Source organism: Eucyclogobius newberryi, unplaced genomic scaffold, assembly GCF_026437365.1.
Source record: "Eucyclogobius newberryi isolate DKJ021-1_F unplaced genomic scaffold, fEucNew1.0.hap1 SCAF_17, whole genome shotgun sequence".
In the NCBI taxonomy this organism is placed as follows: Eukaryota; Metazoa; Chordata; class Actinopteri; order Gobiiformes; family Gobiidae; genus Eucyclogobius; species Eucyclogobius newberryi.
This window is the reverse complement of record NW_027315801.1, coordinates 7,945,862-7,970,547: the sequence shown is the minus strand read 5'-3', so window position 1 is coordinate 7,970,547 and position 24,686 is coordinate 7,945,862. Positions and strand designations below refer to the sequence as shown.

At 45.2% G+C, this 24,686-nt stretch overlaps 1 protein-coding gene across 1 annotated transcript in view; it reads right to left on the bottom strand.

Moving 5' to 3' along the window:
- Positions 1-235: 235 nt before the first annotated feature.
- The window catches only part of spryd3 (SPRY domain containing 3), a 36,603-nt gene continuing 12,152 nt past the window's right edge, over positions 236-24,686 (bottom strand). The window contains exons 6-10 of the mRNA XM_072448899.1: positions 17,436-17,585; positions 9,288-9,345; positions 3,411-3,530; positions 2,819-2,928; positions 236-837 (exon numbers count right to left, since the gene is read on the bottom strand). Of these exons, the coding sequence (XP_072305000.1) occupies positions 703-837; positions 2,819-2,928; positions 3,411-3,530; positions 9,288-9,345; positions 17,436-17,585 (573 nt within the window). The 3' untranslated portion in view covers positions 236-702. The remainder of the gene's footprint in view (positions 838-2,818; positions 2,929-3,410; positions 3,531-9,287; positions 9,346-17,435; positions 17,586-24,686) is intronic.

The following is a 24,686-nucleotide window of genomic DNA, read 5'->3' as shown; positions in this document are numbered from 1 at the left end:
CCGTGAAAACATGTTTGTTGTTGTTTACCTTTCACGTTGTCCTGGTTACGAGCTCTTCTCTGCTCCTATTCTGAGCCGCACAAAAACTCACTTTGCTCTATCTCATGAGCTGTTTTGAACTCTTCGGACTCAAATCTATACAAAAAAGCTTTTGTTTATTTCCCCGTGGTAATTCCCTTTTAATCCTAAGGATTTAATCCTTACGAGGGAACGCCTGAGAGAAAAGTGTGTGTTTATGACGATGACCAGATGATGACCAGAACAGCAGAAATGATGGAGGAAGACGAGTGTGACCTGCATAAGAGCTTTGTGTTTATTCAGACGAATGCTACTGAGGTCCACTGTCCACTCTGATGCCCACTATGAGGTCCACTGTCCACTCTGATGCCCACTATGAGGCCCACTGTCCACTCTGATGCCCACTATGAGGCCCACTGTCCACTCTGATGCCCACTATGAGGCCCACTGTCCACTCTGATGCCCACTATGAGGCCCACTGTCCACTCTGATGCCCACTATGAGGCCCACTGTCCACTCTAAGGTCCACTCTGAGGTCCACTGTCCACTCCGAGGTCAACTCTGAAGCCCACTGTCCACTCCGAGGTCCACTGTCCACTCAGAGGTCCACTGTCCACTCAGAGGTCCACTCTGAAGCCCACTGTCCACTCCTAGGTCCACTCTGAGGCCAGGGCCCGGGCCGGTTCATCCACTGAGCGGGTGCAGGTCCACTTTGACCTTCTCGCCGCAGCTCAGCATGCCCACCGTCGGGTACAGGCCACCAGGGGGCATCGCCATGTCCCTGCGCCCCATCAGCTTCCCGTTCCTGGTGAAGAAGACCTGCACAGCCACACGAGGGCGACACCAAGTTAAAGATCGTCCGTAATATCTACAAAGAGTCATACGGTTATCATTTTTGACATTATTATTATTATTTGAACACAGCTGCTTCAGATATGATTTTTTTCTCTTTTTTGGTTTAAAAATACCAGATTTTTTTGCACTATTTAAGGTTTGGTCTGTCGGATGACAAATAGTAGCTTCAACAGTTTGTAATAGAGTTTGTTTGTTATAGTCAGAGTATTTATACGCTAAAAATACATTAAATCTCAATGAACAATAGAAATGACGAGGATCAGATCACAAACGGCCTGGTTAGTGGGCAAAAGTCTCACGACTCCAGAACCTCTACCCGTAAAAGTGGTCGGGGAAAATAAAGTTCTGCTCAGTCGCCCTGAATGCCCTGAAGTCACACTGAACGCCCTGGAGTCGCCCTGAAAGCCCTGGAGTCGCCCTGAACGCTCTGGAGTCGCCCTGAACGCCCTGGAGTCGCCCTGAACGCCCTGCAGTCACACTGAACGCCCTGCAGTCACCCTGAACGCTCTGCAGTCACCCTGAACGCCCTGCAGTCACCCTGAAGCTTGTGTTGAACTGTACAAACACTGTCAAATCCAGGGATTAACGCATACGGCTGCAGCTCCTCTGCACGGGTCCTTACATGAACCAGGGCCCTTATATGAACCAGGGCACAAACAACCGGCTCCTGAAGGAAAATTACCGGGACCCCCACTATCGACTCGGGACCCCCACACTGGCAGACCGGGGTGGTGGTCTCTCTGTTTAAATAGGGGGACCGGAGTCAGAGGGATCACACTCCTCAGCCCGGTCAGGTCCAGTCCAGGTCCTGGAGAGGAGAATCTGACCGATAGTGGAACCTGGGATTCAGGAGGAGCAGAGTGGAAGACTGGACCAGCTCTAGACTCTCCATCGGGTGCTCCAGGGTTCATGAGGGCGCCGGAGCCACCGGGTTTTAGGGATGGTTTATTCCCCCCATGTCAAAATGGATGGCGGGCCATTGTTTTATTATGAGTCCAGCACCAAATCACCTAAAGGTGAGATTGACAGTTGGATCGGTGCAGCAGCTGCAGTGATGCAGTCGCTGCTTGGGACCGTTGTGGTGAAGAAGGAGCTGAGTCGAAGACAAAGCTCTCGATTTACCGGTCACTCTACGTTCTGACCTCACCTATGGTCATGAGCTTTAATGACCCAAAGGACAAGATCAAGGATACAAGAGGTCGAAGTGAGTTTCCTCCGCCAGGTGGCTGGGCGCTCCCTTAGAGATGGGGTGAGGAGCTCAGTCACATGGGGGGAACTCGGAGTAGAGGCACTGCTCCTCCTGGGCTCCTCCCTAGGAAGGTGTTTTGGGCATGTCCCAGAGGCCCCGGGGAAGACCCAGGACACGCTGGAGGGACTATGTCTCTCAGCTGGGAACACCTCGGGAGGAGGAGGAGCTGGAAGAAGTGTCTGGGGAGGGGGAAGTCTGGGAGTCCCTGCTTGGACTGCTGCCCCCGCGACCCGGCCCCGGAGAAGAGGAAGAAGATGGATGGACACTGCTTCCAATATTGAAACTATTAGAACACAATTAAAAATGAGAGTTTAGCAGAATAAAAGTTTAAATGTCGAATCCTGATACAAAATGTGAGTTTCACAAGACCTTATTTTGTATTTTTAGTGAATGTTTAAATCAATGAATAAGATTTCCTCCGCACCAAACGACAACGACACTGAAAAGCTCAAACTATTCTCTAAATATTCTCTTAAGAAGCAAAATAATTATAATACAGTTTATGTACTTTTTAGTACACTTTATGTACACTTTATGTACACTTTATGTACAGTTAGTCTGTGTTTGAGTGAAGCACTTTGTGAAAGGTGCTGTACAAATAACACTTACTTTATAAACGTGACTTTACCTAAAAGTACTGGAGTAAATGTGAGTACTGCGCTCTGATATCTTTGTATTGTGTTTTGACTGACTGACCGTGACCCTGGTGACTTCCTGCCCTGGCTCCGCCTCTTCCTCCTCCTCATCTTCCTCGTTCAGATAGAGAAAGTTCTGGAGCGTCTCTGGCTCAGGGTCTTGGGCGTCGGCTGAGGACAAACCAACAGTAAAACACATGCCACACGTTTAAGACTCCGATATTTAAATGCCTCGTAATCTGTATTTTTATTATTTATGACACGGACTGAGAACGTGAGGATCGTGTGGAAACAGGAAAGTCGAGCGTTTGAACGTTTTTTCCAGAAGGTCAAGGGTCGAGTCACAAATCTAGTCCATGTTTATAGTTTATATTTTACCGTCTGAATATGAAAACTGCTTTGTGATATTGGGATTGAACATGTGACTTCTCTCTTCTTTCATCACCGTCAAAAAACTCTTGATTCAGACTAAATTCGAACATGGGCCAATTTGATAAACTCTGGACCGACCGTTTCTTTCCTGTTTCGTTTCGTTTGCTCTCTGTCGTGCTCTGCTGTTCTTTTTTGCTTTGCTTCTACACAATATATAAGACAGATTCCGAACTAAAGGCGTTCATAAAGGTCACGTGGTCACGGTGGCGTCCGGGTCTCACCGTGCTCCTCGAGGATGTAATCTCGCGGGAACATGATGCCGCAGCCCATGATGTCGCCCTTGAAACAGCGAGGGCCGAAAGCGTCTCCGACACCGCTGCCGTGGAACAGTTTACCGTCGTCTGAAACACAAGCGGGGAGGACGTTCACTCGCGCCGCACTTAATCCACTGGTTCACGACAAACGAAGGGTCCGTAAACCCGGACTAAGGGTCTGTAAATCCGGACGAAGGGTCCGTAAACCCGGACGTGTGAACAAAGCCAGAACTGCTTTTCCTGCATTTGTGACCTGCAGCTCATTGTTTTCTACAGCAGCGACTAATGATCGGTCAAGTGAGGTTACGTAAGGCAGAGCAAAAAAACATGTCTGTTTGCCGTAACCCGACCAACCCGGTAAAAAGTACCGTGAAGTACCACTCTCACTCCACAGGGGGCGAACTAATCCACTGTTTATCAATAAATGTGACCAGAGCAAACGCGACAATGTTCTGGGACTTAAGAATGTGTGAACAGAGCTGAGTGTTCTGTTTATTACTCTTTATTTAACCAGGTAAGAACCCAGTGAGATCGAAAGACCGTTTTTAAAAAGATACACGTATTAACACGAGGGACAGACAAACCAAACAGTGTGAACCTCCTGTACAAAAGGAGATCATCCAGCCGATTTACTGAGAACTATGTGTGAACGGGACGATCTGTGCGAGTGAAAGCAAATATTGGGCTTTTTTTTTCATACAGTCTATTAACGTGACAACACTCAAATCTGACATGAAGCATCTTCACTTGTGCAGCACTTTCCTTCAAAGAAAGATCAACAATCCCAAAGGAGTCATGAAAACAAGGGCTGGGCTCCGGGCCAGGTGGCGGCGGAGGCAGAGCCTGCAGACAGGTAGCCCCGGCTCCGCTCATAAATATTTGTGGAGTTGTCATGGGACCCATCTACAGCGCAGGAATAGTTTAAAACAGTCGTATCTGAGCTGGAGGAGATGGAAGCCGAGGAGCCATGCGGGAGACAAAGAACCGCCATGACGCAAGATCTGCAAACTCGGGATCAAATCAAAATAACTGACAGGTTATGGCAGGGACTCGACGGCAGATCTGACGGTGAAATAAGAACCCTTCTCCACACGCCTGGGTTCCTTTCCCTCTGGAGCAAAGGTGTTTACATGTGCATACGCTTCATTTACCAGTGCAGACCGGGCCCCATTTACCTGTGCAGACACTCCATTTACCTGTGCAGACACTCCATTTACCTGTGTAGACTACGCCCCCTTTACCTGTGCAGACCACGCCCCATTTACCTGTGCAGACCGCACCCCATTTACCTGTGCAGACCACGTCCCATTTATCCGTGCAGACCGCACCCCATTTACCTGTGCAGACCACGCCCCATTTATCTGTGCAGACCGCACCCCATTTACCTGTGCAGACCACGCCCCATTTATCTGTGCAGACCACGCCCCATTTACCTGTGCAGACGCTCCATTTACCTGTGCAGACCACACCCCATTTACCTTATAATGATTATTTAGGTTTTTATTTAGATTTGAATTATAATCGTGACATTTGAAGAGAAAACATTCTTTTTTTAATTCAATTTATGGAAAAGTGACAAGTTTGGAACTAAATGAGGTCCTTTTTAGTTCAATTAAAAGGAAAAGAAAGAAGCAAAATTGAGTCCTTTCTGCTCAGCCTTTCCTCCAAAAAGTAAACTTCAATGCAAAGTGCTTTTCTATCTTGCCGTTTAAGTTTAATTTGATAAAGCGGGTCACGTGTTGAGGAGCCCCGGCATCAAACCTCTGTATTTAAAGATGCAAATGCAAACATTCTATTTATGTATCCGCCTTGTGGTCTTAAATCTAATCAATCCAAAGGTGATATAACGCCTTGGACGCTCCGTGACCACAAAGCGCGCTCCCCGTCCCGGCCTCGAGTCCGGGCCAGCCAAACCTGGGCCAACGCTGCGGTTCTGGTCGGGGGGGGGGGGCTCGTCCATCACTCAGCGCCTCGAGTATCGCTCTCGCTCCGCAGGGGGCGCACTAACCCACTGTTATTACTAAGGTCTGCGCTCGGGACGCGGGGAGTCCAGAGCGTCAACATTGATCCGAGCGCTGCGAAAGCGAAGGTCTGCGAGTTTAAAATAACGTGAATTCTTCGGTGGGACGTCCAGATGCCGTAACACTCCAAAAACAGAACGTGTCCGACTAAAAGCTTTGTCCAGGTCGTGTCTTTGTCTTCACTCGGCTGAGATTGCTTTGTTTCAATGCGTTTATGCCAGTTTAGTTCAGCCATACTTGTATACAAATACTTCAACATAAAAATAAGTACTGTACTGCATACTAAAGCTGGGATTTACTTGTACTTTAGCACATTTTGTGGTAAACGTCATGTATCTACCGTGAACAGCGCTAGGATGGACTGCACTTTGGCCTTTTCTCCATTTTAGTCAGAAAAAGCTGTTGTGCCTTTTGAAAATCGTCCAATGCAACTTTAAAATGAGTCAGAAAAAGACTGAAAATATCACAATGACGCATTTCTCTCACGAATACTGCGATTATAGTCACAGTTAGTTTTCCCAACACGATGGATCGAGTACTTTATGTATGTACAGAAGAAATAACAACGCAATTAATAATAAAAATGCAGAATATAAAAGGGGAAAAGAGGCACACACAAAAAAAACGTGTCGACCTGTATCAAAACGAGCAGCTCATTTTCATAATTAAAACAGTTTAGGAATTTATGAAAGTTTTTTTTTTTTTTTTTTTTCTTTATTATTGGTATCGATGGCGGCGGCGGCGGTATTAGTGGTGTGGTGGTGGTAGTAGTAGTAGTAGTAGCAGCAGCAGCAGCAGCAGCAGTAGCAGTAGCAGTAGCAGTAGCAGTAGCAGTAGTAGTAGTAGTAGTAGTAGTAGTAGTAGTAGTAGTAGTAGTAGTAGTAGTAGTAGTAGTAGTAGTAGTAGCAGTAGCAGTAGCAGTAGTAGTGGTAGTGGTAGTGGTATTAGTAGTAGTGGTATTAGTAGTAGTGGTAGTGGTGGTAGTAGTAGTAGTAGTAGTAGTAGTAGTAGTAGTAGTAGTAGTAGTAGTAGTAGTAGTAGTAGTAGCAGTAGTAGTAGCAGTAGTAGTAGCAGTAGTAGTAGTAGTGGTGGTAGTAGTAGTGGTATTAGTAGTAGTGGTATTAGTAGTAGTGGTAGTGGTGGTAGTAGTAGTAGTTGTAGTTGTAGTTGTAGTTGTAGTTGTAGTGTTGTAGTTGTAGTGTTGTAGTAGTAGTAGTTGTAGTAGTAGTAGTAGTGGTAGTAGTAGTGGTGGTAGTAGTAGTGGTGGTAGTGGTGGTGGTAGTAGTGGTATTAGTGATAGTGGTAGTGGTAGTAGTAGTAGTAGTAGTAGTAGTAGTAGTAGTAGTAGTAGTAGTAGTAGTAGTAGTAGTAGTAGTAGTAGTAGTAGTAGTAGTAGTAGTAGTAGCAGTAGTAGTAGCAGTAGTAGTAGCAGTAGTAGTAGTAGTGGTGGTAGTAGTAGTGGTATTAGTAGTAGTGGTATTAGTAGTAGTGGTAGTGGTGGTAGTAGTAGTAGTTGTAGTTGTAGTTGTAGTTGTAGTTGTAGTGTTGTAGTTGTAGTGTTGTAGTAGTAGTAGTTGTAGTAGTAGTAGTAGTGGTAGTAGTAGTGGTGGTAGTAGTAGTGGTGGTAGTGGTGGTGGTAGTAGTGGTATTAGTGATAGTGGTAGTGGTAGTAGTAGTAGTAGTAGTAGTAGTAGTAGTAGTAGTAGTAGTAGTAGTAGTAGTAGTAGTAGTAGTAGTAGTAGTAGTAGTAGTAGTGTTGTAGTTGTAGTGTTGTAGTAGTAGTAGTAGTGCTGGTGGTAGTAGTGGTATTAGTGATAGTGGTAGTGGTAGTGATAGTGGTAGTGGTAGTAGTAGTAGTAGTAGTAGTAGGAGTAGTAGTAGTAGTAGTAGTAGTAGTGGTGGTAGTAGTACTGGTGGTAGTGGTGGTGGTAGTAGTGGTGGTAGTGGTAGTAGTGGTATTAGTGATAGTGGTAGTGGTAGTGGTAGTAGTAGTAGTAGTAGTAGTAGTAGTAGAAGTAGTAGTAGTAGTAGTAGTTGTAGTGTTGTAGTTGTAGTGTTGTAGTGTTGTAGTAGTAGTAGTAGTAGTGGTGGTAGTAGTAGTGGTGGTAGTGGTAGTAGTGGTATTAGTGATAGTGGTAGTGGTGGTGGTAGTAGTAGTAGTAGTAGTAGTAGTAGTAGTAGTAGTAGTAGTAGTAGTAGTAGTAGTAGTAGTAGTAGTAGTAGTGGTGGTGGTGGTAGTAGTGGTATTAGTGATAGTGGTAGTAGTAGTAGTAGTAGTAGTAGTAGTAGTAGTAGTAGTAGTAGTAGTAGTAGTAGTAGTAGTAGTAGTAGTAGTAGTAGTGGTGGTAGTAGTAGTGGTGGTAGTGGTGGTGGTAGTAGTGGTATTAGTGATAGTGGTAGTGGTAGTGGTAGTGGTAGTGGTAGTAGTAGTAGTAGTAGTAGTAGTAGTAGTAGTAGTAGTAGTAGTAGTAGTAGTAGTAGTATGTTGGGTTGTAATGTTGTGATTTCAGTCCATGTTAACTGCGACCCTTCAAATTAAAACACAAGTCCGAAATATGTTGATAAAACTCATATTTAAATCCTCATTAAATCCTTCTATGAATCCCAGTCCAATTAAGTGGTGTGTGAGTACATTTTTGCAGTGCAGTTCTGGACGGTGAGCGATCGGCGAGCATAAACACGGGGCCCGAAACACGACTGGAATGTACCGAGCCAACGCTGTTTTCAGAGCTCGTTTGGGGGTCAGATAAACGACACTATCAAAATAAAAGCGCTCGCCGTGTGCAAAAATGTCACGGTGCGAAGTGAAACCTCTGACTCGGAATCAACGGGGAATCTGCAGACCACAATCGCGTTAAAGACCCCGAGCGAGGAGCGAGCGAGGACCCTAACCCTAACCCAAACCACTAATACACGCCGCTCATTTTGTGGAGAAAGAGCATCGATTTTTGGCCCATTTGCCGAGGTAATTCCAGGCGTTCGCTGACAGACGTGGAGCAACGGCAGAAGTGAACGTCTCCTGTCAAAAGTGCATTTCTAATAAACAATAGACGACGGAAAAAAGACAATAATTTTGAAGATTTACACTTTCTACAGTCAATTTGTCTCTGGTGGAAGGAGAAACCATATTACCGTATTTTCCGGACTATAAGTTGCACCTTTTTTCATAGTTTTGGCCGACTTATATTTTCACGCTGACAACCACAAGAGGGCGCTCTAGGCTCTAAGCGACGCAGAAGAAGAATCTGCACTTCCTCTACCTCTGGAGTTTGTGGAGTTGTTTAGAAGTGACACAGAGGAAGAAGAATTCAATGGATTTAGTGATTTGGGGTAAAACCGATGCTTTGGTAAACTTGTTAGCATGTTCTTTATGCTATAGTTATCTGAATAACTGTTCATATGTTACGTTAACATACCAGACACTTACCACAGTTCTGTCTGTGCCTCATGTAGCTGAAGGTGTTAGCGTTAGCATACGTACACCTATTCACCGTGGTCTCTAATCTGTTATAATTTTAAACTGCATTTCAAGATTAAATGTCTGTTGGATTTTATCAAATACATTTCCCCCAAAAATGCGACTTATACTCCAGTGCGATTTATACTCCAATGCGACTTATACTCCAGTGTGACTTATACTTTGGAAAATGTGTCTATAGTGCCAGAACTTGGAGATCATCCACAGGTTCTGCTCATCCTGATGCTTCTCTGCTCGTTCGGTCGTTTGCAAAGGGGCGTGTCTTCTGCGTGGGCGTCCCCAAACATAACGTGTGTGTGTGCGATACGTACAAACGCTCACGTAAACCCGTTCTCTGCTCCTCACCTGCGTGGTAGGCCACCGAACCTCTGCTCCAGCCCGGGTGTCTGTTCTTGGGATAGTCCTGGAAACGGAACATCACAAGTTAGATGCGGATTTGTGAACAAATGAGTGAAAATGCATCGTTTGGAATAAATATTTGAGTTGAATCAGATTTGTTTCTATCAGAGCTGTGGGGAGAGAGGCTGGGAACAGTTTCTTATAATTACAACAAAATAAAAGGACTAAATGTAAGTACAAATATAGAGTCTGGACAGAACAGGTGACGTGTTCATCGTGAGTCAAGGTTCTGGAATGATCCGTGGCCTCCTGAACTTTCTGTGGCTCCTGCTCGAGGGGAAACACGCCAAACACAAGCCTGTTCCTCCATCTTCAGCCGAGTGAGAGGAGCCTATCGTGCACACGGGAAGAACATGCAAACTCCGCACAGAAAGAACCCGCCCCCGCCTTCTGGTGAACTCGGGAGCGGCTCTGTGCTTGTCGTTCTGCTGTTGTTGTTGTTCTGCTGTGCTTGTCGTTCTGCTGTTGTTGTTGTTGTTGTTCTGCTGTGGTTGTTGTTCTGCTGTGGTTGTTGTTCTGCTGTTGTTGTTCTGTTGCCGTTGTGCTGCTATTGTTGTTGTTCTGCTGTTGTTGTTCTGTTGTTGGGCTGTTGTTGCTGTTCTGCTGTTGTTGTGCTGTTGTTGCTGTTCTGCTGTGGTTGTTGTTGTTCTGCTGTTGTTGTTCTAATGTTGTTGTTCTAGTGTGGTTGTTCTGATGTGGTTGTTCTGCTGTTGTTGTTGTTGTTATGCTGTTGTAATGTGGTTGTTGTTGTTGTTGTTCTGCTGTTGTTGTTCTGCTGCTGTTGTTGTGGTTCTGCTGCTGCTGTTATTGTTCTGCTGTTGTTGTTGTTGTTGTTGTTGTTCTGCTGTTGTTGTTCTGCTGTTGAGGAGCTCGTCGCAGGTGTAAGCGCCACGAAAACAGACGATTACAAGAGGCGTCTGCACGTGCTCAGATCGTGACACAATCTCGAGTCCGTGGAAAAACACGACTCTGGGACGCTCCAAAAATACACCCGTCCCAAACCAAACGGCCTCGACTCCAGATATTTTTTAGAGTCATTGAAACACCTGCGGCGGAGAGAATGAAAACATGAGGAAAGCTGCCCAGAGGCCCGAGGAACAGGGTAATGAGAGAAGGAGAGGAGAGCAACGAGAGAGAAGAGAGAGACCCATGACGGAAGAGAGGGAGAGAAGAGAGAACCGTGAAGTAAGAGAGAGAGAAGAGAGAGACCCATGAAGGAAGAGAGGGAGAGAAGAGAGAACCGTGAATTAAGAGAGAGAGAAGAAAGAGACCCATGAAGGAAGAGAGAGAAGAGAAAGACCCATGAAGGAAGAGAGAGAGAGAGAAGAGAGAGACCCATGAAGGAAGAGAGAGAGAAGAGAGAGACCCATGAAGGAAGAGAGAGGGAGAGAAGAGAGAACCGTGAAGTAAGAGAGAGAGAGAGGAGAGACCCATGAAGGAAGAGAGGGAGAGAAGAGAGAACCGTGAATTAAGAGAGAGAGAGAAGAAAGAGACCCATGAAGGAAGAGAGAGAAGAGAAAGACCCATGAAGGAAGAGAGAGAAGAGAAAGACCCATGAAGGAAGAGAGAGAGAGAGAAGAGAGAGAGCCATGAAGGAAGAGAGAGAGGGAGAAGAGCGAGACCCATGAAGGAAGAGAGAGAGAAGAGAGAACCGTGAAGTAAGAGAGAGAGAGAAGAGAGAGACCCATGAAGGAAGAGAGGGAGAGAAGAGAGAACCGTGAAGTAAGAGAGAGAGAAGAGAGAGACCCATGAAGGAAGAGAGAAAGAAGAGAGAGACCCATGAAGGAAGAGAGAGAGAGACCCATGAAGGAAGAGAGAGAGAAGAGAGACCCATGAAGGAAGAGAGAGAAGAGAGAGACCCATGAAGGAAGAGAGAGAGAAGAGAGAGACCCATGAAGGAAGAGAGAAAGAAGAGAGAGACCCATGAAGGAAGAGAGAGAGAAGAGAGAGACCCATGAAGGAAGAGAGAAAGAAGAGAGAGACCCATGAAGGAAGAGAGAGAGAAGAGAGAGACCCATGAAGGAAGAGAGAAAGAAGAGAGACCCATGAAGGAAGAGAGAGAGAGAGAGACCCATGAAGGAAGAGAGAGAGAAGAGAGAGACCCATGAAGGAAGAGAGAGAGAAGAGAGAGACCCATGAAGGAAGAGAGAGAGAAGAGAGAGACCCATGAAGGAAGAGAGAAAGAAGAGAGAGACCTATGAAGAGAGAGAGAGAAGAGAGAGACCCATGAAGGAAGAGAGAGTGAAACACAGACTGACAGAAGAATGCTGCTCCTTCTCCAAAACGACTCGTGTGCCAGGTCTGAACCGGAGCAGAGGATTCCTCTGGCACCGAGACACCGGAGAAACCCTCTCATCCAACGAGGTCTCCCTCAACATCCCGGGATGTCACTCTCACCCAACAAGGTCTCCCTGAACGTCCCGGGATAAGATAAGATAATCCTTTATTGTCACCACATGGGAAAATGTCATTGTTGCAACGCAGGTAGATACAGCGGTAGATACAGAGGAAAAGAACAGATAACTTATAGGAAGTTTGAAAAACACTCTCAATAGAAGATCTCCTATAAACAAAAACTCCTATAGACAAAACCTCCCATTACCCAACAAGGGATGGAGGGGAAAAATAATAAAGATAAAATAAATAAATAAATACCATTGCATGTGATCACGACAGTAATTGCACATGAATTGCACAGTAATTGCACATGAATATGACAGTATTGCGAGTGTTCAGGACTAACAGTGTTTGTTATAAAGTCTGACAGCAGCAGGAAGGAAAGACCTGCGAAACCTCTCCTTTATACAGCGAGGGTGGATCAGTCTCTCACTGAAGCTGCTCTCCAGAGTGGACAGAGTGTCCTGCAGGGGGCGACACTCATGGTCCAGCATAGATGTGAATCTAGCCAGGACCCTTCTGTCCCCCACCTCCTGCACCAGAGAGTCCAGAGCACAGCCCAGGACGGAGCTGGACTTCTTGATGACTTTGTCCGGCTTCCTGCTCTCCCTCTCTTTGATGCTGCTGCTCCAGCAGGCCACACCGTACAGGAGCTGATGCCACCACAGAGTCATAGAAGGTCTTCAGGAGTGGCCCTGTCACTCCATGTCACTCTCACCCAACGAGGTCTCCCTGAACCGTTCCAGGATGTCACTGTAATTAAGATAAGATAAGATAATCCGAGTCCGATTACCGACCGTATTTGACGTTTTCCATAACACGCCGCGGCACATGAAGACACGTTTGCCGCCGGACGCCACCGCTCCCGCCTGCGTCTTCACAACCGCGTCGGGAGTAAACACGTCTGAAAGCGTCCCGAGACTCCGGGGGGGAGATACGCATCGACGCCGTGGCTATCGACCGCCGCATCACCACCGCCACCGGCTTAAAAACAAACCGACAAAGCCCCGGATTAGAGCGGCGTGCGGCGGCGCTGGAGGTGCAGGGGAAAGTTTGGCCTTTTGTCTGGGCCTCGCCTATCGGGGCAGGTCTGATGCAGGTCTGTTTGCGTAGCCTTGGGGCAAAAGGTGGTCGGGAGACGGGGGCGACACGGGCCGGTTGTGTCAGGGCAGGTACTCGACGCCGCGCGCTCTGCAGATAAAAGGTGACATCGAAACACTTTCCGGGCGTCGCGGCATTGGCGAGATGATGAGATTAAGTCGAGTGGAAGGGTTGAGTCACACGCAGAGCCGTAAACATCCTCTGCTCGGTTTGGGTGTCACGAGAAACGCCGACCCGGGCGCGAGAGGAACCGAAATGGAACTGTGATGTCAGGTTTCAATGTTTGTTTGTTTGGGGGGCGTGGCAAATGTGTATCAGCAATAAACACTTGATATTCTACTTAAAACAACAGTTGCGGTTCATAGTCTCTCAAGGTACTGGATATTCTAATGTTCTCCCATAAATAGAAAGAATGTGGACACGGTGTGAGCGTTTACTTCAAAGACGCCGTGTTTGTTGAACCAGAGGAATCTGAACCGTTTAAAGACTCATTACTAAAGGTGCTACTTTGGGCAGGACCACAATCTGTTTAATCAAGACCAGAAACCACAGAAAGTCTCAACTACACGGTGATATTTAAAAGGACTTACTACACAGTGATATTTAAAAGGACTTACTACACAGTGATATTTAAAAGGACTTGGAGACAAACGCATGGATAAGTCTCTCCAAATCTGGTTTAGACATTATATTTTTGATTTTGGCAATGTTTTTAGATGGTAAAAAGCTGCTGATGTTATTGATTTGATTTGCTGTTATAGTTCAAGTCTGAGTCCATTATTACCTCCAGATTTTACTTGGTTTGTAGAATTTAGAGCGAGACTCTGGAGGTGACCGCTAACACTTTCTCTTTGTTTCTGTGACAAAGACCATGATTTCAGTCTTGTCTGAGTTCAGCTGGAGAAAGTTGTTTTGCATCCACACACTGATCTGTTGCACCAGAAGGAGGCCCTCTGGCACCAGCAGGAGGCCGGTCCACACACTGATCTGTTGGATGCAGTGACAGAGTGAATCCACTGGTCCATATTCTCCTGCCGACAGTGAAACATAGATCTGACCTCGTCTGCATCATTGTGATTGGACACATTTTCACTGCGTATCAGCTGACCTAACGGCAGCATGTAGAGGTTGAACAGAAGGGGTCCCAGGACTGACCCTTGGGGCGCCCCACAGGTCAGGAGCATGTGGTCTGTGAGTATTTGTCCTCAGGATTTTGACTTCATCAAAAATGCCAAATGTCTTCAAATAATCTACTTTTAAATAAACAAAAATGTAAAATAGAACATATCATAATCATACATAATGTGTGCTTTATAGGACATACTGTAGCTGATCCAACTTTAAATAAACAGAAGTCCTCTACGGGGGCGTTGTGTGTTTTACACTGTACAGGGGGCAGCGTTGTGTGTTTTACAGTGTACAGGGGGCAGCGTTGTGTGTTTTACACTGTACAGGGGGCAGCGTTGTGTGTTTTACAGTGTACAGGGGGCAGCGTTGTGTGTTTTACAGTGTACAGGGGGCAGCGTTGTGTGTTTTACAGTGTACAGGGGGCAGCGTTGTGTGTTTTACAGTGTACAGGGGGCAGCGTTGTGTGTTTTACAGTGTACAGGGGGCAGCGTTGTGTGTTTTACAGTGTACAGGGGGCAGCGTTGTGTGTTTTACAGTGTACAGGGGGCAGCGTTGTGTGTTTTACAGTGTACAGGGGGCAGCGTTGTGTGTTTTACAGTGTACAGGGGGCAGCGTTGTGTGTTTTACAGTGTACAGGGGGCAGCGTTGTGTGTTTTACAGTGTACAGGGGGCAGCTAGGTACAAGTTTCATCTTTCTTTTGGTTTCAAACAGAGCAGAGCGGCTCCTGTGAGTCCTGGCCGTCCTCCACAGACCTCCATATTTCACACACACTTTTGAGGAAAGCACACAAATTTGAAAAACAAAAACAGGGTGAACTATGGGTTAAGAAAGCACGGCACCAAAATGTCAACTAAGGATTTAAAATGTACTCGTAACCTCAGTGTTGTACAAATATATATTATTCACCTGCTTGTGTCCATGGACATGTTATTGCTCTGTCTAGAATGTTCCCTTGCATGGCCTTCAACTATCTAAACACCCCGCCTCTCCACAGATCTGACCTCTACTTGGCCTGGCGCTCGTCTCCTGGCTCCTGACTCGATCCTCAGAGTGAGAAAAACTCTTGGACGAGAGTTTAAACTGAAGCTCTTTCTACTATATAATGTTATATATATTATATATTATGAGGTCATACGTATGCCAATAGCTCAGAATCGTTTTCCACAAAATTCCCGCTCAACCAGAAGTGCTCACAACCAGTTTCTAAAAGCACAGAGTCTCTAAAAGCACAGTAGGAGGTAGAGCGTTTAGCTCCCAAGCTCCTGTGTTATAGAAACACCTCCTGTCCATGTTAAGTCTCTTCATTTAAGACCAGACTTAAAACGTTCTTCTTTGAAATGGCTTATGGTCAGGCCAGTTAGGAACAGAAATATAAAGCTACAGTTTCAGCTCCGCTGCCCTAGGAGCAACTATGGGGGAAGCACCTCTGATAAACACTACTTATTCTAGAAGGTTTTAAGCAGGGAGAAAAGATGGTTTGAAAGAGGAGTCAAGGAAGCTATTTTTGTTAAAAAAGAAAGACCTTCTTTAAACAGAAATGGAGGGCTCAGATTCAATCTTCCTGGTATCTATAATGGAATACTGAACCCCTGGAAAGGTAGCGGACCAGGACCGGGACATTTAGATGCTAATCAGGTACTCGGGGTGGTTGAGCCAGGGTCTCACAAAGACAAAGAGGATTCTAATAGGCCATTAAAATTCTGAATAGTTGTTTTTGTTGAAACAAACAACTCTTTCTACTTCAGGAAGGCTCCTCCCAATGGGCGGGTCTTACCACAGAACAGTATTAATATCGGAGTAATATCGGAGTTCTCGATCTAAATTCTTTTATTGACAATGACTCTTGGATGAGAGTCGAAACGTCTATTTTTTCAAACTGAGTCCAGATGACTACAACTGAAGCTTTTTCTACTACTTATTATCAAACTACATTTAATATTTAATTCCACTTGTGTCTGTTCATTGACTTTTCTTCTTCTTCTCTCACTTCTCTCGATCCCCGAGGGGAGTGGAACAGGCACATTGAGGACCTGTGGATCCAGATGATCCTCTTCTGGAGAAGTGGTCTCTACTCCATATGAACGGTTCTTCATCTGCCTGAAAGAACTGGTTCTCCTCCTGAATAACTGGTTTCCCTCCTGAAGAACTGGTTTTCCTCCTGAAGAACTGGTTCTCCTCCTGAAGAACTGGTTCTCCTCCTGAAGAACTGGTTCTCCTCCTGAGTGGCTTCAGCTCCACTGTCTCTCTCGCGTCCGTCTGTGAGAGTCAGATCTCTCCTTCACTCTGGAACTCCTCCAGGTTTATACTTTTTCCCAAAGAGATTTGGTAGATTTCCTGGCCGAGAAGGAGGATCTAAGGACAGATGACTCAGGGACATCGCTAAGTCCCTAGAACATTGTTTAATCTATTTATCACTCTCGCCCTCCGAGGAAACTGCTGTTGTGATTTTGGGCGTTACAAAATAAATTGAATTGTGATTGAATTGAGAAATGCTCACGACAGAAGTGCTGATCCGTAGCAAAAAGCGACTGAATTGGAATAAGGTCAAAGCCTCAGCTCTGGATCTCACACACAGAGTTCTTTTGCACGGAAACAGGACTTTCTTCCGTCTGCAGCCGCACAGAATATAAATAAATACTTCCATCGTTTTCTCGGTTTCCCTCTGTGATGTGGGACTAAAGCTGGGATTATACTTTCCACATTCACGTTCTGCACAGAAATGAGACTCAATGTGTTGGTCTTCAGCAGCTACAGCACGCCTGGAGAAACGCCTCTGAAACGTTAGTCACACGTTAGCCACACGTTAGCCACACGCTAGCCACACATTAGCCACACGTTAGCCACAGTTTATCCACAGTTTAGCCACACGTTAGCCACAGTTTAGCCACACATTAGCCACAGTTTAGCCACACGTTAGCCATAGTTTAACCACACGTTAGCCACAGTTTAGCCACACGTGAGCCATAGGTATCAATCTAAAGACATTTGGTCTGAATGCACAACAAGACTGATTCTTCTGGTTCTTTTGCGATGAAAAGAACTGTAACTGAATACATAAATACATAAATAAATGTAGATAAAAGCAAACATGAATAATACACTCAAGTGCTGGATATTTTCTTTTTGCAGCATAAACACAGTTAAATGGAAACCACATGTGAATTCTTTGGAAAAAGCGACGCACTCAAATTAGAGGCGTCAACACATTCTAATAGTTCTTTCCAAAAGAGAAACTGTTGATGAACCTGGAACCATCAGAACAAAACAGAGGGAAAAGAGAGAGAAAAGGAGAGCAGGAGAGTAACTAACGGTACTTTTCACTTTGATTTTAACTGAACTCACTGCGGATATTGCAGTAACGTGGCCATCCCTTTGAAAAATGTTTTAAATATATCATCATCTTCTCATACGTGACAGATTTTACCCATGGCGTATCGTCTCGCGGTGATTTGAAAAAGGAAACTCACCCGTCGCGCCAGCCCCAGCGCAATGTAGCATTTCTCCCCCGCGTCCACGATCTCCACCTCGTAGTAGTGAGAGCAAGTGGACAGAGGGAGGCAAGCTTGAGCCAAACCCACGTCCATGATGCTCTTTCCTTTGCCCACGTACTCCAGCACCTGACGACGCAGGGGGGAAACACGGGGTTAGCACGAGCGGCCTCACAGCAACAAGGCCCCCCGAGCGGCCTCACAGCAACAAGGCCCCCGGCTACATTCTCAGGTGACACGTCGTTGCCAGCGTTCGGCTCGCTGCAGTTTTACGTTATATCAGGTTTATTTTCAGCAGATTTTATGACATACACGATTAGGGAGGTGAAAATCATCTCATTCTAACAGCGTTTCAAAGCCAGCTCCGTCAGTAAAAGCGTGTGGTTTGGAGCAGAGTTTAGACATTTGCGGAAGTCTTTTTCTCATTTTTCACACCTTCAAAATAACCTTTATAGAGACCAACCTTTATAGTAGGCAACAAAGCGTCATCTATGATTCAAACTGTTAATATGAGCTCCGAGAGAGAGAAACGTCAAGTCAAAGTGTTATTTCTGCACTTTTAGGATCCGTTCACCTTTTGTGCGACACATTCTGAAGCTTTGTTAAAATATCGTCTGGCCATCGTTATTGAGCGAAAAGTATTGGGATGAGTAAGTTCAGAGCAGTGGGCGTGTCTCAAATGCAAAGATGACTCAAACGCGGTTCACTTTCAATACAACAAGCATTTATAACATCATTATTATCATCATTAAAAGCTCCTAAAAGTCCATTCGACACAACATGTTCCCTTTAAACTGACCCTGCATTCTCTCGTTGTTGACAATATATCACAGGAAAACGCTTGATTCTCAATACACATTTCGATGCTACGATGGAACAAACATCTTCCAATGGTCTAAAATGTATTGATCATGCAAAAAAAGGTAAAATAATCTGATCTCTATCCAACTGGAAGGCCAAAGACTACTGCGGACTGGACGACACACAAGTATTAGAAGCAACTACAACACAGATTGTTCATGAATCAATAAATGAAAGTGTGTGTCCCAGTGTCCTCAGAACTGCAGTATATCACCTGTAGTATCAGCAATCCTACAGAACGCTATCATAGAACAGCTAACGGAACATTTGAACAACTGTCGTTTTCTCTATCCAACCGATTTGGCTTTCGCAGCGATCGTTCCACCGAAGCCGCTTGCTGCTGCTGACGGAAAGCGTCAAATCGTACCTGGACAGAGGGGGCGCTGTATTCTACTGTTTTGTCATTACAATGTCTCTCCTCGAGTACTGCACTGGATAGACTCAACCAATAATAGTGTCCTGTCTGAAGCCCTGCACAACCGGGGAGATCCTACAGGGGTCAGTTTTGGGGCAATTGCTGTTCAGTAATTGCATCACGTGGCCATCAAATGAACTGCTGCTATGGATAAAATCAGTAATTAGCTTCAATTCTCGTGCCAAACACTCGATAGACAGTTGTCATGTATTTTACCGAATCAAACACAATTAAAGATATAACTAACATCAATGGAACAAAGATACTGTCAAATATAATCTCTCATCTTTAAGTCACATGAGGAACAGTTTATGACGATCCCACACGTGACCTATACAAATACAAAATGCTTAGTTCTGACCATTTTATTTCATTTTCAAATCGAAGAACTCTATTCAAAATCACCTTGAAAAAATATGTCCAGCTCGTCCCGAAAAGATCCTCAGCCTTTTCTATTTCAACTCTCAGACTCTGCAATTGTCTGTAGATGTTCAGAACTTCACTCCGAACATCCTGATAATCGACATCAGCCGGGGTTAGATTTAAAGTGTATTTTAATAATGAATAATGAAATGTGTGCTTTTTATTACTGTTGTTATGTATTCACCTACTGCAGATTGAACGTACAGGTGCTAAATCTGGAGATCATCTGTTCTCTTGAAGACTTTGTACATGGTCCGTGACAAAGACTAAACTAAAATAATGACTATTTTTGGGTCAATATTTTAGACAGTTTCAAAACAAAATAATGGCACCATCTTTACTAAACACTGGGGTCTTAATACTGTATTTTCCGGACTATTTTTCATAGTTTTGGCCGGGGTCCGACTTATACTTATATTTAGACTTATATACCTATATACTTATACTCCGGAGCGACTTATATGTGATATTATTTTTTATTTTCAGACTTGCAACCGCATTTCATACTCGAATTTTTTTTCGAGTATCAATATGTTTTCAACTCTATATTTTCATACTTGTCATGTGACCTTCGATACGCTTGACAACCCTGAAATACTTAACGCTCTTTTCCGATTTCCAGCGACATCACCGAACCCGTTGTTGTTCCAAGCGTGACGGACGGCGCGGGTCGTGCTCGGACAGGATCCCGGGCCCGCCGTCGTTTTTTCCGGGACGCTAAAGACGTGTATCCACAAAAATACCTTTCGAGAGTCCTTTAGGCTGACACTCCAAACCCTTTTACAAAAAAATAAACGCCCACGGAGTTTCCTGCAAGTACCGACAACGGAGCGATAATAATTAGCCGGTGTTTTGACTCCGGGTTGCAGACAGGTGAAGGAGGGCGTGGCCGCGAGTAGGTGGGGAGCTAGGCAACCGCAAAGCCCCGGGCGAAGAGATGTTCCGGGAGGCACAGGGGGGGAACGTATGCGTAATAGAAGGAGTTTGAAAGGGTCTGATGACAGGACAGAAACCAGGGGACAAAGCCATCCGGGATCGTTTTCCACATATCGAACTGTCGAGCAAATAACAAGGCTTCGATATCGATTCGCTGAACATAAACAAGTCCAACTTCAGGTACCGTATTTTCTGGACTATAAATCGCACCGGAGTATAAGTCGCACCAGCCAAAAAATGCATAATAGAGAAGAAAAAATATATATAAGTCGCACTGGAGTATAAGTTGCATTTTTGGGGGACATTTATTTGATGAAATCCAAGAACAGACATTTAATCTTGAAATGCAGTTTAAAATAATAACAGATTAGAGAAAATGGTGAATAGGTGTACAGTTAGGTGTTAGGTACAATAGGTGTACATTCTAAGTATAGCATAAAGAACATGCTAACAAGTTTACCAAAGCATCAGTATTACCCCAAATCACTAAATCCACTGAATTCTTCTTCCTCTGTGTCACTTTTAAACAACTCCACAAACTCCGGAGGTAGAGGAAGTGCAGATTCTTCTTCTGCATCGCTCAGAGCTTAGAGCGCCCTCTTGTGGTTATCAGTGTGAAAATAACAAATAATATACTCCAGTCGCTCTGGAGTATAAGTCGCACCCCAGCCAAAACTATGTAACATGTTTTTACGCCATTAAACAGACCGAAGCTGATTATTAGCAATTAGAAATGACTATTGCACAGCCCGACACTGGAGTATCTTTGTGGCTAAATCCGATCGCTGTGCACAGTCTGAATCTTAAGCTCGTGAAATACTTTTGCGTAAGTGAGATCCTCGCTCTAAAGCTGAGCACGAACGATGTGCCAAAGGGTTCAAGAGCACGAGGAATGAGCTGGATTTAAATACTTACACCAAACACCAAAGTCAAGTGTCAGTTATGTTATGTGTTTTTTTCTTGTTGTTTAGTGCTTTACAGTTTTTATTCAGTATTTCCTGATGTCTGATTAAAGTTGTTTTAAGTGTACAAACGTCAATGAAACGGGTGAAGGACAAACGTCGAGAAGGTTTAACGACAGGAGTTAAAGTGAAGCATCAGCTGAGGTTTGGAGCTCAGACTTTAGAGGAATAAATTAATATATTTTAGTGATTGACAGTCCGTCTTGTTTATGAGTTTACTTTTTAAAGCTGGGGTGCCTTTCTTGTTTTAATGTTCAATAGTACAAACAAAACAAAAGTAAAAGATCGGCTCAGTTCATGTCAAAAATGAATGAATTATGTATTTATTTGGTTGTCCATAACAAAATATGTCTTCAACAGATATTTCTAAATATATTTTTAGATTTTATAATATTCATATTTATTTCATATTATAATTTTGTCTGGATTAGAATATGGCCCTCGGATTAAAATAATTGCCCACCCCTGGTCTAAAGTATCCATCAGTCGTCTCCATTGCTGGAGTCCCACGTCTGCTGCACGTCAGACGATCGAGCTCAGTCCAGTTTGAGTGATTTTGAGCTCCTTCATTGAGATGTACATATACTTTATATTACTATAGATGTCAGGCTACTGCAGTACACGTTTGGAGTAAGTGTACTGGCTCGTCTCTTGTTCCATGTACAAATATTTTCCTATTCTTTGTCTGTCATAACAAAAAACATTCTCTTTCCGATTTATTTTTCTTATATTTTTCTTTCCATTATTTTTCTTATATTTAGAAGTATCATAGTCCAGATTATGACTTAATTTATATCATTTAGTCATTATTCCCCTCGTGAGTTCTGATTTATAAGCCTTAATAAAGAGTCAAAGGGTGAATTAATGAGTAACTGGATCTCAAACCCTTTGGCCCGTCCATAACTCTCACATGTCTGAGTTTGGGGCGTGTGCGTGACTTTAGAAGCTGGAGCTCGTCCAATTACAGCGCTGTAAAAGAGGCGTGCTGGTGGTGCAGTGGTTTGGGGCGTTGCACATGTGCTGGACGCTGCCATCGCGACATTGTGCGTTTGATTCTCCTCCTCGACAGTTCGCTACAGCTGCGAAGCCTTTGGGCCAGAAATCGTTTAATTTCAGCAGCCGTCTTGACTAATATTTAACACCTTCCCATGATGCATCAGTGTGCCAGCAAAAAAATGAACTCTGTGATGGAAGTACTCAGCAAATACAATTAAACACAAATGTTTTATGTCACGTTCAAGTCTGGACAGTGAGGGAGAGAGAGGTCCACACGCACAGGGAGAGAGGGAGAGAGAGAGATAGAGAGAGAGAGGGAGTTTAAGGGAGGGAGGGAGAGAGAGAGAGAGAGAGTTTGAGGGAGAGAGAGGTCCACACGCACAGGGAGAGAGAGATAGCGAGAGAGTTTGAGGAGGGGAGGGAGGGAGGGAGAGAGAGAGGGAGGGAGAGAGAGGTCCACACGCACAGGGAGAGAGAGAGAGATAGAGAGTGAGAGAGAGAGAGAGAGAGAGAGAGAGAGGGGGAGGGAGAGAGAGAGGTCCACACACACAGGGAGAGCGAGAGTTTGCGGGAGGGAGGGAGGTAGGGAGGGAGAGAGAGAGGTCCACACGCACAGGGAGAGAGAGAGAGAGAGTTTGAGGGAGGGAGGGAGAGAGAGAGGGAGAGAGGTCCACACGCACAGGGAGAGAGAGAGAGAGAGAGAGAGAGTGAGAGAGAGGGAGAGAGAGGGAGGGAGAGAGAGGGAGAGAGGGAGGGAGAGGGTGAGGGAGAGAGGGAGGAGAGAGAGAGGGAGGGTGAGGGAGGAGGGAGGGAGGGAGGGAGGGAGGGAGGGAGGGAGGGAGAGAGAGGTAAGAGCGAGATCCACACGCACAGGGAAGGAGTGAGGGAGAGAGAGGGAGGGAGAGAGACCCAAAGAAAAGAAATGGAGAGTGATGGAGAGAGAAAGAGAAAGTGAAAAAAGAAGAAAAGCAAAAAAAAGAGAAGAGAAACAAGAGAAGCAGAGAGAGACAAACAGAGGTATAGAGAGACAAACAGAGGTATAGAGACAAACAGCGGTATAGAGAGAGACAGAGGTAGAGAGAGGTAGAGAAAGAGAGAGACAAACAGAGGTATAGAGAGACAGAGGTATAGAGAAAGACAGAGGCAGAGAGACAGAGGTATAGAGAGAGACAGAGGCAGAGAGACAGAGGTATAGAGAGAGACAGAGGCAGAGAGACAGAGGTATAGGGAGACAGAGGTATAGAGAGAGACAAATAGAGGTATAGAGAGAGAGAGAGAGAGAGACAGGGGTATAGAGGTATAGAGACAGAGGTATAGAGAGAGACAGAGGTAGAGACAAACAGAGGTATAGAGAGAGACAAATAGAGGTATAGAGAGGCAGAGGTATAGAGAGAGACAGAGGTAGAGACAAACAGAGGTATAGAGAGAGACAAATAGAGGTATAGAGAGAGGCAGAGGTATAGAGAGAGGCAGAGGTATAGAGAGAGGCAGAGGTATAGAGACAAACAGAACGTTGCCTGCAGCGCTCTGCCTCTGACAGTCCTGCTGCTGTTACACTGATACTGTGATAAGTGCAGACTGCGGTTTGGAGTGTTTTGTTGAGCTGCTGCCGTGGCGACCGAGCACCGACACAAAGATGGACCCAAATGAGCAGCTTCTGACTTTCATGTGGGTTTTAAAATGCTCTCATTTCTCTGACAAACAGAGCTCCAGGTGCAGAGGCGGCGTCATCGTGAGAAAAGGTATTAAGGATAAAGTTTCACACAAACACTTGACTCTCTGAGGCTGGACGCAGGTCTGAGCAGCCATAACCTGTTCAGTCATCTTAATATCCCACGGCTGAGCGCACGTAGTTAGCAAAACAGAGCTAGCAAAGCGCGTTAGCGGTTCATCGACGCACGACACTCACGTTAAGACAGAAAATATGATATTTCCAGCGCTGAATGCATCAAACACGGTCAAAACCCATGACATAAAGAGAGGGTTTGCAGAGAAGTCAAAGAAATGAGGCAAAACCGTTTCCGTTTACGCTAGCTTTAGCCACGCCCCTCAGACACACTAACTTGGAATTACTAAAGATATTTTTTGTGTGATTGGCCTCATGATTTAAAAGTATTTTAATGGTATGATTCATGTATTTATTAACTTAACGCGGTGGAGCGCACAGAGCTTTACGCACAGCGCCCTCTTCTGGGGGCTGTGGGCGTGTCACCGACCTAACGCACCACATCTCAGACAGGTTGATCCAGACCCAGACCCAGACCCAGATCAAGATCCAGACCCAGACCCAGACCCAGACCCAGACCCAGACCCAGATCAAGACCCAACCCAGACCCAGACCTAGACCAAGATGCAGACCAAGATCCAGACCCAGACCCAGACCCAGACCCAGACCCTGACCGTTCAGAGTGAATAAATTCTACACAAATCCATTTTCAATCCACGCAGAGAAAAGGTGCAGCGTTGACGTGTTGGTCACATGAACATTTTACACAAATCAATCTACTTTCTATCATATTTTAACAGCTTTTCAAATGCCAAAACAACAGAAGAGGAAATCGAATCAAATACAGGAGAAGCTCCGTTTAATGCCGTACTGTGTAACATCTCCAGACGAGCAGGAGGAGAACGGTGCCG